This window comes from Ranitomeya variabilis, chromosome 1 (assembly GCF_051348905.1).
Source record: "Ranitomeya variabilis isolate aRanVar5 chromosome 1, aRanVar5.hap1, whole genome shotgun sequence".
In the NCBI taxonomy this organism is placed as follows: domain Eukaryota; kingdom Metazoa; phylum Chordata; class Amphibia; order Anura; family Dendrobatidae; genus Ranitomeya; species Ranitomeya variabilis.
Genome location: NC_135232.1, coordinates 602886247 through 602900102, shown reverse-complemented (window position 1 = coordinate 602900102; position 13856 = coordinate 602886247). Strand labels below are relative to the sequence as shown.

Genomic DNA, 13856 nt, shown 5'->3' with positions numbered 1-13856 from the left:
TTAAAATCTCGCTCCTCTGGAGACCCTGCTCAACAGGTTAAGATTGTAATATCTTTCCTGCGGGGCGACCCTCAGAATTGGGCATTTGCATTGGCACCAGGGGATCCTGCATTGCTCAATGTGGATGCGTTTTTTCTGGCATTGGGATTGCTCTATGAGGAACCCAACCTGGAGATTCAGGCTGAAAAGGCTTTATTAGCCCTCTCTCAGGGGCATGATGAAGCGGAAATATATTGTCAAAAATTTCGGAAATGGTCGGTGCTTACTCAGTGGAATGAGTGCGCCCTGGCTGCAAACTTCAGAAATGGTCTTTCCGAGGCCATTAAGGATATTATGGTGGGGTTCCCTACGCCTACAGGTCTGAATGAGTCGATGGCTATGGCCATTCAGATTGATCGGCGTTTACGGGAGCGCAAACCCGTGCACCACTTGGCGGTGTCTTCTGAACAGGCACCTGAGACTATGCAATGTGATAGAATTCAGTCCAGAAGTGAACGGCAAAATTATAGGCGGAAAAATGGATTGTGTTTTTATTGTGGTGATTCAGCTCATGTTATATCAGCATGCTCTAAACGCACAAAAAGGGTTGATAAATCTTTTGCCATTGGTACTCTGCAGCCTAAGTTCATTTTGTCTGTGACTCTGATTTTTTCACTGTCTTCCATTTCCGTCGATGCCTATGTGGATTCAGGCGCTGCCCTGAGTCTTATGGATTGGTCATTTGCTAAACGCTGCGGTTTTAGTCTGGAGCCTCTGGAAGTTCCTATCCCTCTGAAGGGAATTGACTCTACACCATTGGCTATGAATAAACCGCAGTATTGGACACAAGTGACCATGCGCATGACTCCCGTTCATCAGGAGGTGATTCGCTTCCTTGTACTGTATAATTTACATGATGTACTAGTGCTTGGTCTGCCATGGTTACAAACTCATAATCCTGTCCTGGACTGGAAAACAATGTCTGTGTTAAGCTGGGGATGTCAGGGGGTTCATGATGATGCACCTCCGATTTCAATCGCTTCATCTACTCCTTCTAAGATCCCTGCGTTTTTGTCTGACTATAGGGATGTTTTTGAGGAGCCTAAGCTCAATTCGCTCCCTCCTCATAGAGAGTGTGACTGTGCTATAGAATTGATTCCTGGCAGTAAGTTCCCTAAGGGTCGTTTATTTAATCTGTCACTGCCAGAGCATACTGCTATGTGGAATTATATTAAGGAGTCCTTGGAAAAGGGACATATTCGTCCATCTTCGTCCCCTCTGGGAGCAGGTTTTTTTTTCGTGGCCAAAAAAGATGGTTCCCTGAGGCCTTGTATAGATTATCGCCTTCTGAATAAGATTACAGTCAAATATCAGTATCCACTGCCATTATTGACTGATTTGTTTGCTCGCATTAAGGGGGCTAGGTGGTTCACTAAGATAGATCTTCGCGGTGCGTATAATCTGGTGCGGATAAAACAGGGTGACGAGTGGAAAACCGCATTTAATACGCCTGAGGGCCATTTTGAGTATTTGGTAATGCCTTTTGGACTCTCCAATGCTCCGTCAGTCTTTCAGTCCTTTATGCACAATATTTTCCGTGAATATCTGGATAAGTTTATGATTGTGTATTTGGATGATATTTTGGTGTTTTCTGATGACTGGGAGTCTCATATTTTACAGGTCAGGAAGGTGTTTCAGGTTCTGCGGGCCAATTCTCTGTTTGTGAAGGGCTCAAAGTGTCTCTTCGGAGTCCAGAAGATTTCTTTTTTGGGGTACATTTTTTCTCCTTCTACTATTGAGATGGATCCCGTCAAGGTTCAGGCGATTTGTGACTGGACACAACCTACATCTGTTAAGAGCCTTCAGAAGTTCTTGGGGTTTGCTAATTTTTATCGTCGGTTCATTGCTAATTTTTCCAGTATTGTTAAACCTTTGACTGATTTGACTAAAAAGGGTGCTGATGTTGCTGATTGGTCTCCTGCGGCCGTGGAGGCCTTTCGGGAACTTAAGCGCCGGTTTTCTTCTGCTCCTGTGTTGTGTCAACCAGATGTTTCACTTCCTTTTCAGGTTGAGGTTGATGCTTCCGAGATTGGAGCGGGGGCGGTTTTGTCACAGAGAAGTTCTAATGGCTCGGTGATGAAGCCATGTGCATTCTTCTCTAGAAAATTCTCGCCCGCCGAGCGCAATTATGATGTGGGTAATCGGGAGCTTTTGGCCATGAAGTGGGCATTTGAGGAGTGGCGTCATTGGCTTGAGGGTGCTAAACATCGTGTGGTGGTCTTGACTGATCACAAGAATCTCATTTACCTTGAGTCTGCCAGGCGTTTGAATCCTAGACAGGCTCGTTGGTCGTTGTTTTTTTTTTGTTTCAATTTCGTGGTTTCATACCTGCCAGGTTCTAAGAATGTGAAGGCAGATGCTCTTTCCAGGAGTTTTGTGCCTGACTCTCCTGGAGACTCTGGGCCTACTGGTATCCTTAGGGATGGGGTAATATTGTCCGCCGTATCCCCAGACTTGCGACGTGCATTGCAGGAGTTTCAGGTGGATAAACCGGATCGTTGTCCGCCAGAAAGACTGTTTGTTCCGGATGATTGGACCAGTAGAGTCATCTCCGAGGTCCATTCTTCTGTGTTGGCTGGTCATCCTGGAATATTTGGTACTAGAGACTTGGTGGCCAGGTCTTTTTGGTGGCCTTCCTTGTCTAGGGATGTGCGTACCTTTGTGCAGTCTTGTGAAGTGTGTGCTCGAGCTAAGCCTTGCTGTTCTCGGGCCAGTGGGTTGTTGTTATCCTTGCCCATCCCGAAGAGGCCTTGGACGCACATTTCCATGGATTTTATTTCTGATCTCCCGGTTTCACAGAAAATGTCCGTTATCTGGGTTGTGTGTGACCGCTTTTCTAAGATGGTTCATTTGGTGCCCTTGCCTAAGTTGCCTTCCTCCTCTGAGTTGGTCCCTTTATTTTTTCAGAACGTGGTTCGTTTGCATGGGATTCCGGAGAATATCGTTTCTGACAGGGGATCCCAGTTTGTGTCTAGATTTTGGCGGACGTTTTGTGCCAAGATGGGCATTGATTTGTCTTTCTCGTCTGCATTCCATCCTCAGACGAATGGCCAGACGGAGCGAACTAATCAGACCTTGGAAACTTATTTGAGGTGTTTTGTTTCTGCTGATCAAGATGACTGGGTTGCTTTTTTGCCACTGGCCGAATTTGCTCTTAATAATCGGGCTAGTTCTGCCACGTTGGTCTCTCCTTTTTTTTGTAATTCGGGGTTTCATCCTCGTTTTTCCTCTGGTCAGGTGGAGTCTTCGGATTGTCCTGGAGTGGACGTGGTGGTGGACAGGCTACATCAGATTTGGAATCAGGTGGTGGACAATTTGAAGTTATCTCAGGAGAAGACTCAGCAGTTTGCTAATCGCCGTCGCCGCGTGGGTCCCCGACTTCTTGTTGGGGATTTGGTGTGGTTGTCTTCTCGTTTTGTCCCTATGAAGGTCTCTTCTCCTAAGTTCAAGCCTCGGTTCATCGGTCCTTATAGGATCTCGGAGATTCTTAACCCTGTATCTTTTCGTTTGGATCTCCCAGCATCGTTTGCTATTCATAATGTGTTCCATAGGTCGTTGTTGTGGAGGTATGAGGTGCCCGTTGTTCCTTCGGTTGAGCCTCCTGCTCCGGTGCTGGTGGAGGGAGAATTGGAGTATGTTGTTGAGAAGATCTTGGATTCTCGTGTTTCCAGACGCAAACTCCAGTATTTGGTTAAGTGGAAGGGTTATGGTCAGGAGGATAATTCCTGGGTGGTCGCCTCCGATGTTCATTCGACTGATTTGGTCCGCGCCTTCCATAGAGCTCACCCTGATCGCCCTGGGGGTTCTCGTGAGGGTTCGGTGACCCCTCCTCAAGGGGGGGGTACTGTTGTGGATTCTGTTTGTGGGCTCCCTCTGGTGGTTACTGCTGGTACTGGGTGACTTTGGTGGGTTGCGGCCTTTGGTTTCCACCTGTCCATCAGAGGCTGGGTGGTTCCTATTTTACCTGGCCTTTCTGTCATTCCCTTGCCGGCTAGCAATGTATTCAGATGTGCTCTGTTTGGTTCCTGCCTACCTGCTCCCAGATCTTTCAGGATAAGCTAAGTGCTGATTTTCAGTTGTTGGTTTTTTTGTCCAGCTTGCTTATTATGTCTCTATGCTAGCTGGTAGCTCTAGTGGACTGAGGTTCTCCCCATGTGCCATGAGTTGGCACATGGGTTCTTGTAATCTCAGGATGGTTTTTTTGATTAGGGTTTTTTGCTGACCGCTCAGACCCCTTTTGTATCGTTCTGCTTTCTAGTTTACAGCGGGCCTCAATTTGCTGAACCTATATATATCATCTCTATGTGTGTGCCTTCCTCTCATTTCACCGTCAATACATGTGGGGGGCAACTATACCTTTTGGGGTTCATTCCTCTGGAGGCAAGTGAGGTCTTTATTTTCTCTGCAGTACTAGTTAGCTCTTAGGCTGGTGCGTGGCGTCTAGAACCAACGTAGGCACGCTCCCTGGCTATCTCTAGTTGCGTTTGTCAGGCGTAGGGCAGCGGTCAGCCCAGGTTCCATCACCCTAGAGCTCGTCCGATATTTTGTATTACTTTGCTTGTCCCTTGCTATCCCTAGCCATTGGGATTCATGACAGAGATACCACCTATGCCATAAAAAGAGTAAAATATTATCTAGTAGTGCAGTAGTGTACTAGTAGTTCAACCTAAAGAGGTTCCCCACCAAATATAAACGAACCTTTGCAAAAAAATAATTATGGGCAGATTCGCAACTACCAGATGAATTCATAGCTCCCTGGTCCTCTGCACAAGTCTTCGATTGTTCCAGTGCAGAGGCCTCACACGGTCACGACTTATATCATCCCTCACATGACCATTGCAGAGAACAAAGCTTGGCCTCAGGAAGCCTCAGTGCTAGCCATATAGGGGCCATCACTAGCGAGGAAGCACCTGAAGAACCAAAAGACCAGCATGGAATATGTGGAGCTGCAGTGGAGGCATCGCAGTGATAAATGCTAACACCACCATGCCCATCTAGATGGCAGAATATAAAGTTTTCGACACCTATGAACACAGAGTGAATACCTTTAGATTTTAGACATCCAAGGCTGAGATATTAGCATTATATGTCTATGATTCCAATATGATATCCACTAGGGGGCAATGTTTTGTAGGATCTGCGCTAAGATGTGAGAGGCATGTCCGTCAGCGTAGTGTCAACAGATTCCGAGTGGCCACCATCAGAATTCTCACTGCAGAGTGGAGAAGATACATTGTATCAGAAAGTAGAAACATGCCCATCAGAATATTAAAAGTTGACTGTCCCTATAAGAACACTATAAGGTTTTTTTTCTGTATGGCGACTGTACGATGTTGAAATAAATTGATACGGACAACGAGTGACTTAATTTTATAAATGTAATTATGTAAAATACAGGAGAAATACTGATATAACATGGCCATTAAAGGAAGAACAAGAGGATCGCTGTACTGTTCAGACAGGAGAAGCAGTCAGAGGATCATAAGCTCGCTGTGCGTACTGTGGTTAGTGTCGGAGAGGTTAATAGTCTAGCGGCTGTCATAGCTGTCTGCCAGAAGGCGGCTTTAATTTCCATGGCCTAGGATTGGTGGCTGGAGTGTAACACTCAAGCATCTACAAAGTAATATAGACTTCCCCCTATAAAGTGGATATAATTTTCTCATCAGGTCTGCAGCCGACGTAGCCTCCAAACATGGCGCCTATTCCTCAAGGGCCTCTAATAGTAGGACTCCTTCTCCACCCATCCTGTAAATAGAGAGAATCACATGTTACCAAGACCACAAAAATCTAATGAACATAGCTAAAGTGAAGTAAGTGAACCTTCACAACAGTATTATAGTAGTTATATTCTTGTACATAAGAGCAGTATTATAGTAGTTATATTCTTGTACATAAGAGCAGTATTATAGTAGTTATATTCTTGTACATAGGGGCAGTATTATAGTAGTTATATTCTTCTACATAGGAGCAGTATTATATTAGTTATATTCTTGTACATAGGGGGCAGTATTATAGTAGTTATATTCTTGTACATAGGGGACAGTATTATATTAGTTATATTCTTGTACATATGGGCAGTATTATAGTAGTTATATTCTTGTACATAGGGGCAGTATTATGGTAGTTATATTCTTGTACAAAGGGGGCAGTATTATAGTAGTTATATTCTTGTACATAGGGGAAGTATTATAGTAGTTATATTATTGTACATAGGGGCAGTATTATAGTAGTTATATTCTTGTACATAGGGGCAGTATTATAGTAGTTATATTCCTGTACATAGGAGCAGTATTATAGTAGTTATATTCTTGTACATAGGGGGCAGTATTATAGTAGTTATATTCTTGTACATAGGAGCAGTATTATAGTAGTTATATTCTTGTACATAGGGGCAGTATTATAGTAGTCATATTCCTGTACATAGGAGCAGTATTATAGTAGTTATATTCTTGTACATAGGAGGCCATTTGATTGCGGTTGTGCGCATGCGATGTGTGCGCTCACCTTGCTCCCTGCCAGAACGGCGTCTCTACTGTCCTGCGCGTGCGCCTGGGGAATCTCTTTCCCCTTGGCAGCCCGTGACAGGGCATGACGCCCTCTCTGACACGGAACTCAGTGACCGACACACGCATGCGCCGCCGGCACCGCTGTGATTGGTTTAGTATTGACATGTGACCTCGTCACATGCACACTTACCAATCCTATTTTATGGTCCTGGTCCCGGTCTTTTGCACTTCCCCTTGAGAAAGCAAAACTACCGGAAGAAGCGAAACGCGCGTCGGGGGTTCAGTTCACTTGGATCCTACCCGGTGCCTGCTGTCCCACCTTGGTAAGCGCTGCTGACACTTGTTTTATTATATGCTGTGGGAGATTGTTTACCACGAGCCTTCTTACTGACTCAAATCTGTGGAAGCTTTGCAACTTACATAATTTTTCCATCTATCTCGTTTGGGCAGCTTGCACCGGTGGTTGTCCGCATGTCCCATCCTTTTGCACCTTACTATCTATTTATATTGTATGCATATTTTATGATTATTTGCTATTTAATAAAATATTACATTTTATAGTTCCTATTGACTCCTGGTTTTCTCCTTGGTTCTATGTTAATGCATGGAGTTGGTTCTTTCTTTTGGCTTGGGATGTTTCATGCACCACTGTGTGTTTTGATTTCTCCCTTGTGTTGAATTGAAATGGTTCCTGGTTTTGTTATCATTGTACATAGGGGCAGTATTATAGTAGTTATATTCTTGAACATAGGGGGCAGTATTATAGTAGATATATTCATGTACATAGGAGCAGTATTATAGTAGTTATATTTTTGTACATAGGGGCAGTATTATAGTAGTTATATTCTTGTACATAGGAGCAGTATTATAGTAGTTATATTCTTGTACATAGGGGCAGTATTATAGTAGTTATATTCTTGTACATAGGGGCAGTATTATAGTAGTTATATTCTTGTACAAAGGGGGCAGTAGTATAGTAGTTATATTCTTGTACATAGGGGAAGTATTATAGTAGTTATATTCTTGTACATAGGGGCAGTATTATAGTAGTTATATTCTTGTACATAGGAGCAGTATTATAGTAGTTATATTCTTGTACATAGGGGCAGTATTATAGTAGTTATATTCTTGTACATAGGGGCAGTATTATAGTAGTTATATTCTTGTACAAAGGGGCAGTATTATAGTAGTTATATTCTTGTACAAAGGGGGCAGTAGTATAGTAGTTATATTCTTGTACATAGGGGAAGTATTATAGTAGTTATATTCTTGTACATAGGGGCAGTATTATAGTAGTTATATTCCTGTACATAGGGGCAGTATTATAGTAGTTATATTCCTGTACATAGGAGCAGTATTATAGTAGTTATATTCTTGTACATAGGGGCAGTATTATAGTAGTTATATTCTTGTACATAGGGGGCAGTATTATAGTAGTTATATTCTTGTACATAGGAGCAGTATTATAGTAGTTATATTCTTGTACATAGGGGCAGTATTATAGTAGTTATATTCTTGTACATAGGAGCAGTATTATAGTAGTTATATTCTTGTACATATGGGCAGTATTATAGTAGTTATATTCTTTTACATAGGGGCAGTATTATAGTAGTTATATTCCTGTACATAGGAGCAGTATTATAGTAGTTATATTCTTGTACATAGGGGCAGTATTATAGTAGTTATATTCTTGTACATAGGGGGCAGTATTATAGTAGTTATATTCTTGTACATAGGGGGCAGTATTATAGTAGTTATATTCTTGTACATAGGGGCAGTATTATAGTAGTTATATTCTTGTACATAGGAGCAGTATTATAGTAGTTATATTCTTGTACATATGGGCAGTATTATAGTAGTTATATTCTTGTACATAGGGGCAGTATTATAGTAGTTATATTCCTGTACATAGGAGCAGTATTATAGTAGTTATATTCTTGTACATAGGGGCAGTATTCTAGTAGTTATATTCTTGTACATAGGGGCAGTATTATAGTAGTTATATTCTTGTACAAAGGGGGCAGTATTATAGTAGTTATATTCTTGTACATAGGGGAAGTATTATAGTAGTTATATTCTTGTACATAGGGGCAGTATTATAGTAGTTACAGTGGGGCAAAAAAGTATTTAGTCAGTCAGCAATAGTGCAAGTTCCACCACTTAAAAAGATGAGAAGCGTCTGTAATTTACATAATAGGTAGACCTCAACTATGGGAGACAAACTGAGAAAAAAAAATCCAGAAAATCACATTGTCTGTTTTTTTATCATTTTATTTGCATATTATGGTGGAAAATAAGTATTTGGTCAGAAACAAACAATCAAGATTTCTGGCTCTCACAGACCTGTAACTTCTTCTTTAAGAGTCTCCTCTTTCCTCCACTCATTACCTGTAGTAATGGCACCTGTTTAAACTTGTTATCAGTATAAAAAGACACCTGTGCACACCCTCAAACAGTCTGACTCCAAACTCCACTATGGTGAAGACCAAAGAGCTGTCAAAGGACACCAGAAACAAAATTGTAGCCCTGCACCAGGCTGGGAAGACTGAATCTGCAATAGCCAACCAGCTTGGAGTGAAGAAATCAACAGTGGAAGCAATAATTAGAAAATGGAAGACATTCAAGACCACTGATAATCTCCCTCGATCTGGGGCTCCACGCAAAATCCCACCCCGTGGGGTCAGAATGATCACAAGAACGGTGAGCAAAAATCCCTGAACCACGCGGGGGGACCTAGTGAATGAACTGCAGAGAGCTGGGACCAATGTAACAAGGCCTACCATAAGTAACACACTACGCCACCATGGACTCAGATCCTGTAGTGCCAGACGTGTCCCACTGCTTAAGCCAGTACATGTCCGGGCCCGTCTGAAGTTTGCTAGAGAGCATTTGGATGATCCAGAGGAGTTTTGGGAGAATGTCCTATGGTCTGATGAAACCAAACTGGAACTATTTGGTAGAAACACAACTTGTCGTGTTTGGAGGAAAAAGAATACTGAGTTGCATCCATCAAACACCATACCTTCTGTAAAGCATGGTGGTGGAAACATCATGCTTTGGGGCTGTTTCTCTGCAAAGGGGCCAAGACGACTGATCCGGGTACATGAAAGAATGAATGGGGCCATGTATCGTGAGATTTTGAGTGCAAACCTCCTTCCATCAGCAAGGGCATTGAAGATGAAACGTGGCTGGGTCTTTCAACATGACAATGATCCAAAGCACACCGCCAGGGCAACGAAGGAGTGGCTTCGTAAGAAGCATTTCAAGGTCCTGGAGTGGCCTAGCCAGTCTCCAGATCTCAACCCTATAGAAAACCTTTGGAGGGAGTTGAAAGTCCGTGTTGCCAAGCGAAAAGTCAAAAACATCAATGCTCTAGAGGAGATCTGCATGGAGGAATGGGCCAACATACCAACAACAGTGTGTGGCAACCTTGTGAAGACTTACAGAAAACGTTTGACCTCTGTCATTGCCAACAAAGGATAGATTACAAAGTATTGAGATGAAATTTTGTTTCTGACCAAATACTTATTTTCCACCATAATATGCAAATAAAATGCTAAAAAAACAGACAATGTGATTTTCTGGATTTTTTTTTCTCAGTTTGTCTCCCATAGTTGAGGTCTACCTATGATGTAAATTACAGACGCCTCTCATCTTTTTAAGTGGTGGAACTTGCACTATTGCTGACTGACTAAATACTTTTTTGCCCCACTGTATATTCTTGTACATAGGGGCAGTATTATAGTAGTTATATTCCTGTACATAGGAGCAGTATTATAGTAGTTATATTCTTGTACATAGGGGCAGTATTATAGTAGTTATATTCTTGTACATAGGAGCAGTATTATAGTAGTTATATTCTTGTACATAGGAGCAGTATTATAGTAGTTATATTCTTGTACATATGGGCAGTATTATAGTAGTTATATTCTTGTACATAGGGGCAGTATTATAGTAGTTATATTCCTGTACATCACATCTCATATTGTATGTATAATACTTAGGAAGTCCGGTTACATGACAGTCAGTGTACACATGTTTTCCCTATTAGGGGGGTCTGTTACCTGGGCTTCCCGTAACACGATAATAAAATGATTATATTGATTAGTATATAGCCTAAATCTGTTTTTGTGCATTTTCTTCAGGCAGAGAGTCCCTCTAATGGATTTATACCGTTGTTAACATGTAGTAATTCTATTTTATATTTTTTATACAATTATGCCTTAATAAAATTGGTTGTTTTAAAATCAGTACCATAGTGGAGATCGATTTACTTCTAAGATCACACTTAATGTGCAGGTTCTAGCTTGGTGGTACGTACACCCTCCGTGTGGAGGGAATTGTTATTTAATAATATTGAGCAACTTTGTGTGAATATACCATGTTGTACATAGGGGGCAATTTTATAATAGTTATATTCTTGTACATAGGGGAAGTATTATAGTAGTTATATTCTTGTACATAGGGGCAGTATTATAGTAGTTATATTCTTGTACATAGGAGCAGTATTATAGTATTTATATTCTTGTATATATGGGCAGTATTATAGTAGTTATATTCTTGTACATTTTGGCCGTATTATAGTAGTTATATTTTTGTATATAGGGGCAGTATTATAGTAGTTATATTCTTGTACATTGGAGTAAGTATTATAGTAGTTATATTCTTGTACATAGGGGCAGTATTATAGTAGTTATATTCTTGTACATAGGGGCAGTATCATAGTAGTTATATTCTTTTACATAGAGGAAGTATTATAGTAGTTATATTCTTGTACCTAGGGGCAGTATTATAGTAGTTATATTCTTGTACATAGGGGCAATATTATAGTAGTTATATTCTTGTACATAGGGGCAGTATTATAGTAGTTATATTCTTGTACATAGGAGGCAGTATTATAGTAGTTACAGTGCCTTGCGAAAGTATTCGGCTCCCTGGAACTTTTCATCCGTTTCCCACATATCATGCTTCAAACATAAAGATACCAAATGTAAATTTTTGGTGAAGAATTAACAATAAGTAGAACACAGTTGTGCAGTTGAACGAAATGTATTGTTTTTTTTTATATTTTTGTGGAAATTCAAAAACTGAAAAGTGGGGCGTGCAATATTATTCGGCCCTTTTAACTTGGTACTTTGTTGCGCCACCTTTTGCTGCAATTACAGCTGCAAGTCGCTTGGGGTATGTCTCTATCAGTTTTGTACATCGAGAGACTGAAATTCTTGCCTTGGCTAACAGCTCGAGCTCAGTGAGGTTTGATGGAGATCGTTTGTGAACAGCAGTTTTCAGCTCTTTTCACAGATTCTCGATTGGATTGAGGTCTGACTTTGACTTGGCCATTCTAACACCCTGATATGTTTATTTGTGAACCATTCCATTGTAGATTTTGCTTTATGTTTGGGATCATTGTCTTGTTGGAAGACAAATTTCCGTCCCAGTCTCAGGTCTTTTGCAGACTCCAACAGGTTTTCTTCAAGAATGGTCCTGTATTTGGCTCCATCCATCTTCCCATCAATTTTAACCATCTTCCCTGTCCCTGCTGAAGAAAAACAGGCCCAAACCATGATGCTGCCACCACCATGTTTGACAGTGGGGATGGTGTGTTCAGGATGATGAGCTGTGTTGCCTTTATGCCAAACATATCATTTGGCATTGTTGGCAAAAGTTTGATTTTGGTTTCATCTGACCAGAGCACATTCTTCCACATGTTTGGTGTGTCTCCCAGGTCGCTTGTTGCAAACTTTAAACAACACTTTTTATGGATATCTTTGAGAAATGGGTATGTTCTTGCCACTCTTCCATAGAGGCCAGATTTGTGCAGTGTACGACTGATTGTTGTCCTATGGACAGACTGTCCCACCTCAGCTGTAGATCTCTGCAGTTCATCCAGAATGATCATGGGCCTCTTGGCTGCATCTCTGATCAGTCTTCTTCAGTCTTCTCCTTGTTTGAGATGAAAGTTTAGAGGGACGGCCGGGTCTTGGTAGATTTGCAATGGTATGATACTCCTTCAATTTCAATATGATCGCTTGTACAGTGCTCCTTGGGATGTTTAAAGTTTTGGAAATCATTTTGTATCCAAATCCGGCTTTAACCCCTTCGTGCCATGCGCCGTACTAGTACGGCGCTGCGGCAACTGCAATTATGCCAGCTGCAGTACTAGTATGGCGCACCGATCGCTGCGGTATTGCGCTGAGTGCCGCGGTGATCGGGTGCGGGTGTCAGCTGTATTTGACAGCTGACACCCCGCCGCAATGCCCGCGATCGGTGCTAGCACCAATCGCGGGCATTTAACCCTTCTGATGCCGCTGTCAGTAGTGACAGCAGCATAGAGGGGGATCGCGCAGAAACGGGGGCTCCCTGCGCTCTCCCACCGGAGCAACGCGATGTGATCGCGTTGTTCCGGTGTTCTGGAAGGAGTCCCCAGATCCAAGATGGCCGTGGGGCTCCTTCCGGGTCCTGAAGTGAGGTGGCTAGCCGGCGCCTGCTCAGAGCAGGCACCGGAAAGCCTCCTGCACTGCTTGTCAGATCGCTGATCTGACACAGTGCTATGCAAAGTGTCAGATCAGCGATCTGATGAAATATAGTGATGTCCCACCCTGGGACAATGTTAGAAAGTAAAAAAAAAAAAAATCCCCAAATAAAGAAAAAAAAAAATCCCAATAAATACATTTATTTATGTAAATAAAAAAACACACAATAAAAGTACACATATTTGGTATCGCCGCGTCCGTAATGACCCGCTCTATAAAACTATCCCACTAGTTAACCCCTTCAGTGAACACCGCAAAAAATAAAAATAAAAAACGAGGCAAAAAACAACGCTTTATTATACCGGCGAACAAAAAGTGGAATAACACGCGATCAAAAAGACAAATATAAATAAGCATGGTACCACTGAAAACTTCATCTCGTCCCGCAAAATAAAAGCTGCTATACAGCATCATCAGCAGAAAAATAAAAAAAGTTATAGTTCTCAGAATAAAGCGATGCAAAAACAATTATTTTTTATATAAAATAGTTTTTATTGTGTAAAAGCGCCAAAACATAAAAAAATGATATAAATGAGGTATCACTGTAATCATACTGACCTGAAGAATAAAGCTGCTTTATCAATTTTACCACACGTGGAACGGTATAAACGCCCCCCCTAAAAGAAATTCAGGAATTGCTGGTTTTTGTTCATTCTGCCTCTTAAAAATCGGAATAAAAAGTGATCAAAAAATTTCATGTGCCCGAAAATAGTACCAATAAAAACGTCAACTCGTCCCGCAAAAAACAAGACCTCACATCACTCTGTGGGCCAAAATA

The 13856-nt window shown here is 41.7% G+C and overlaps 1 protein-coding gene across 2 annotated transcripts in view; it reads right to left on the bottom strand.

Annotated features, from left to right (window-relative positions):
• Window positions 1-5394: 5394 nt before the first annotated feature.
• Window positions 5395-13856, bottom strand: part of LOC143770061 (sodium/potassium-transporting ATPase subunit alpha-2) — a 126341-nt gene continuing 117879 nt past the window's right edge. For both annotated transcript variants that reach the window (XM_077259304.1, XM_077259312.1), the window contains exon 23: window positions 5395-5784. In XM_077259304.1, coding sequence (XP_077115419.1) covers window positions 5756-5784 — 29 coding nt within the window. In that variant the 3' untranslated portion in view covers window positions 5395-5755. The remainder of the gene's footprint in view (window positions 5785-13856) is intronic.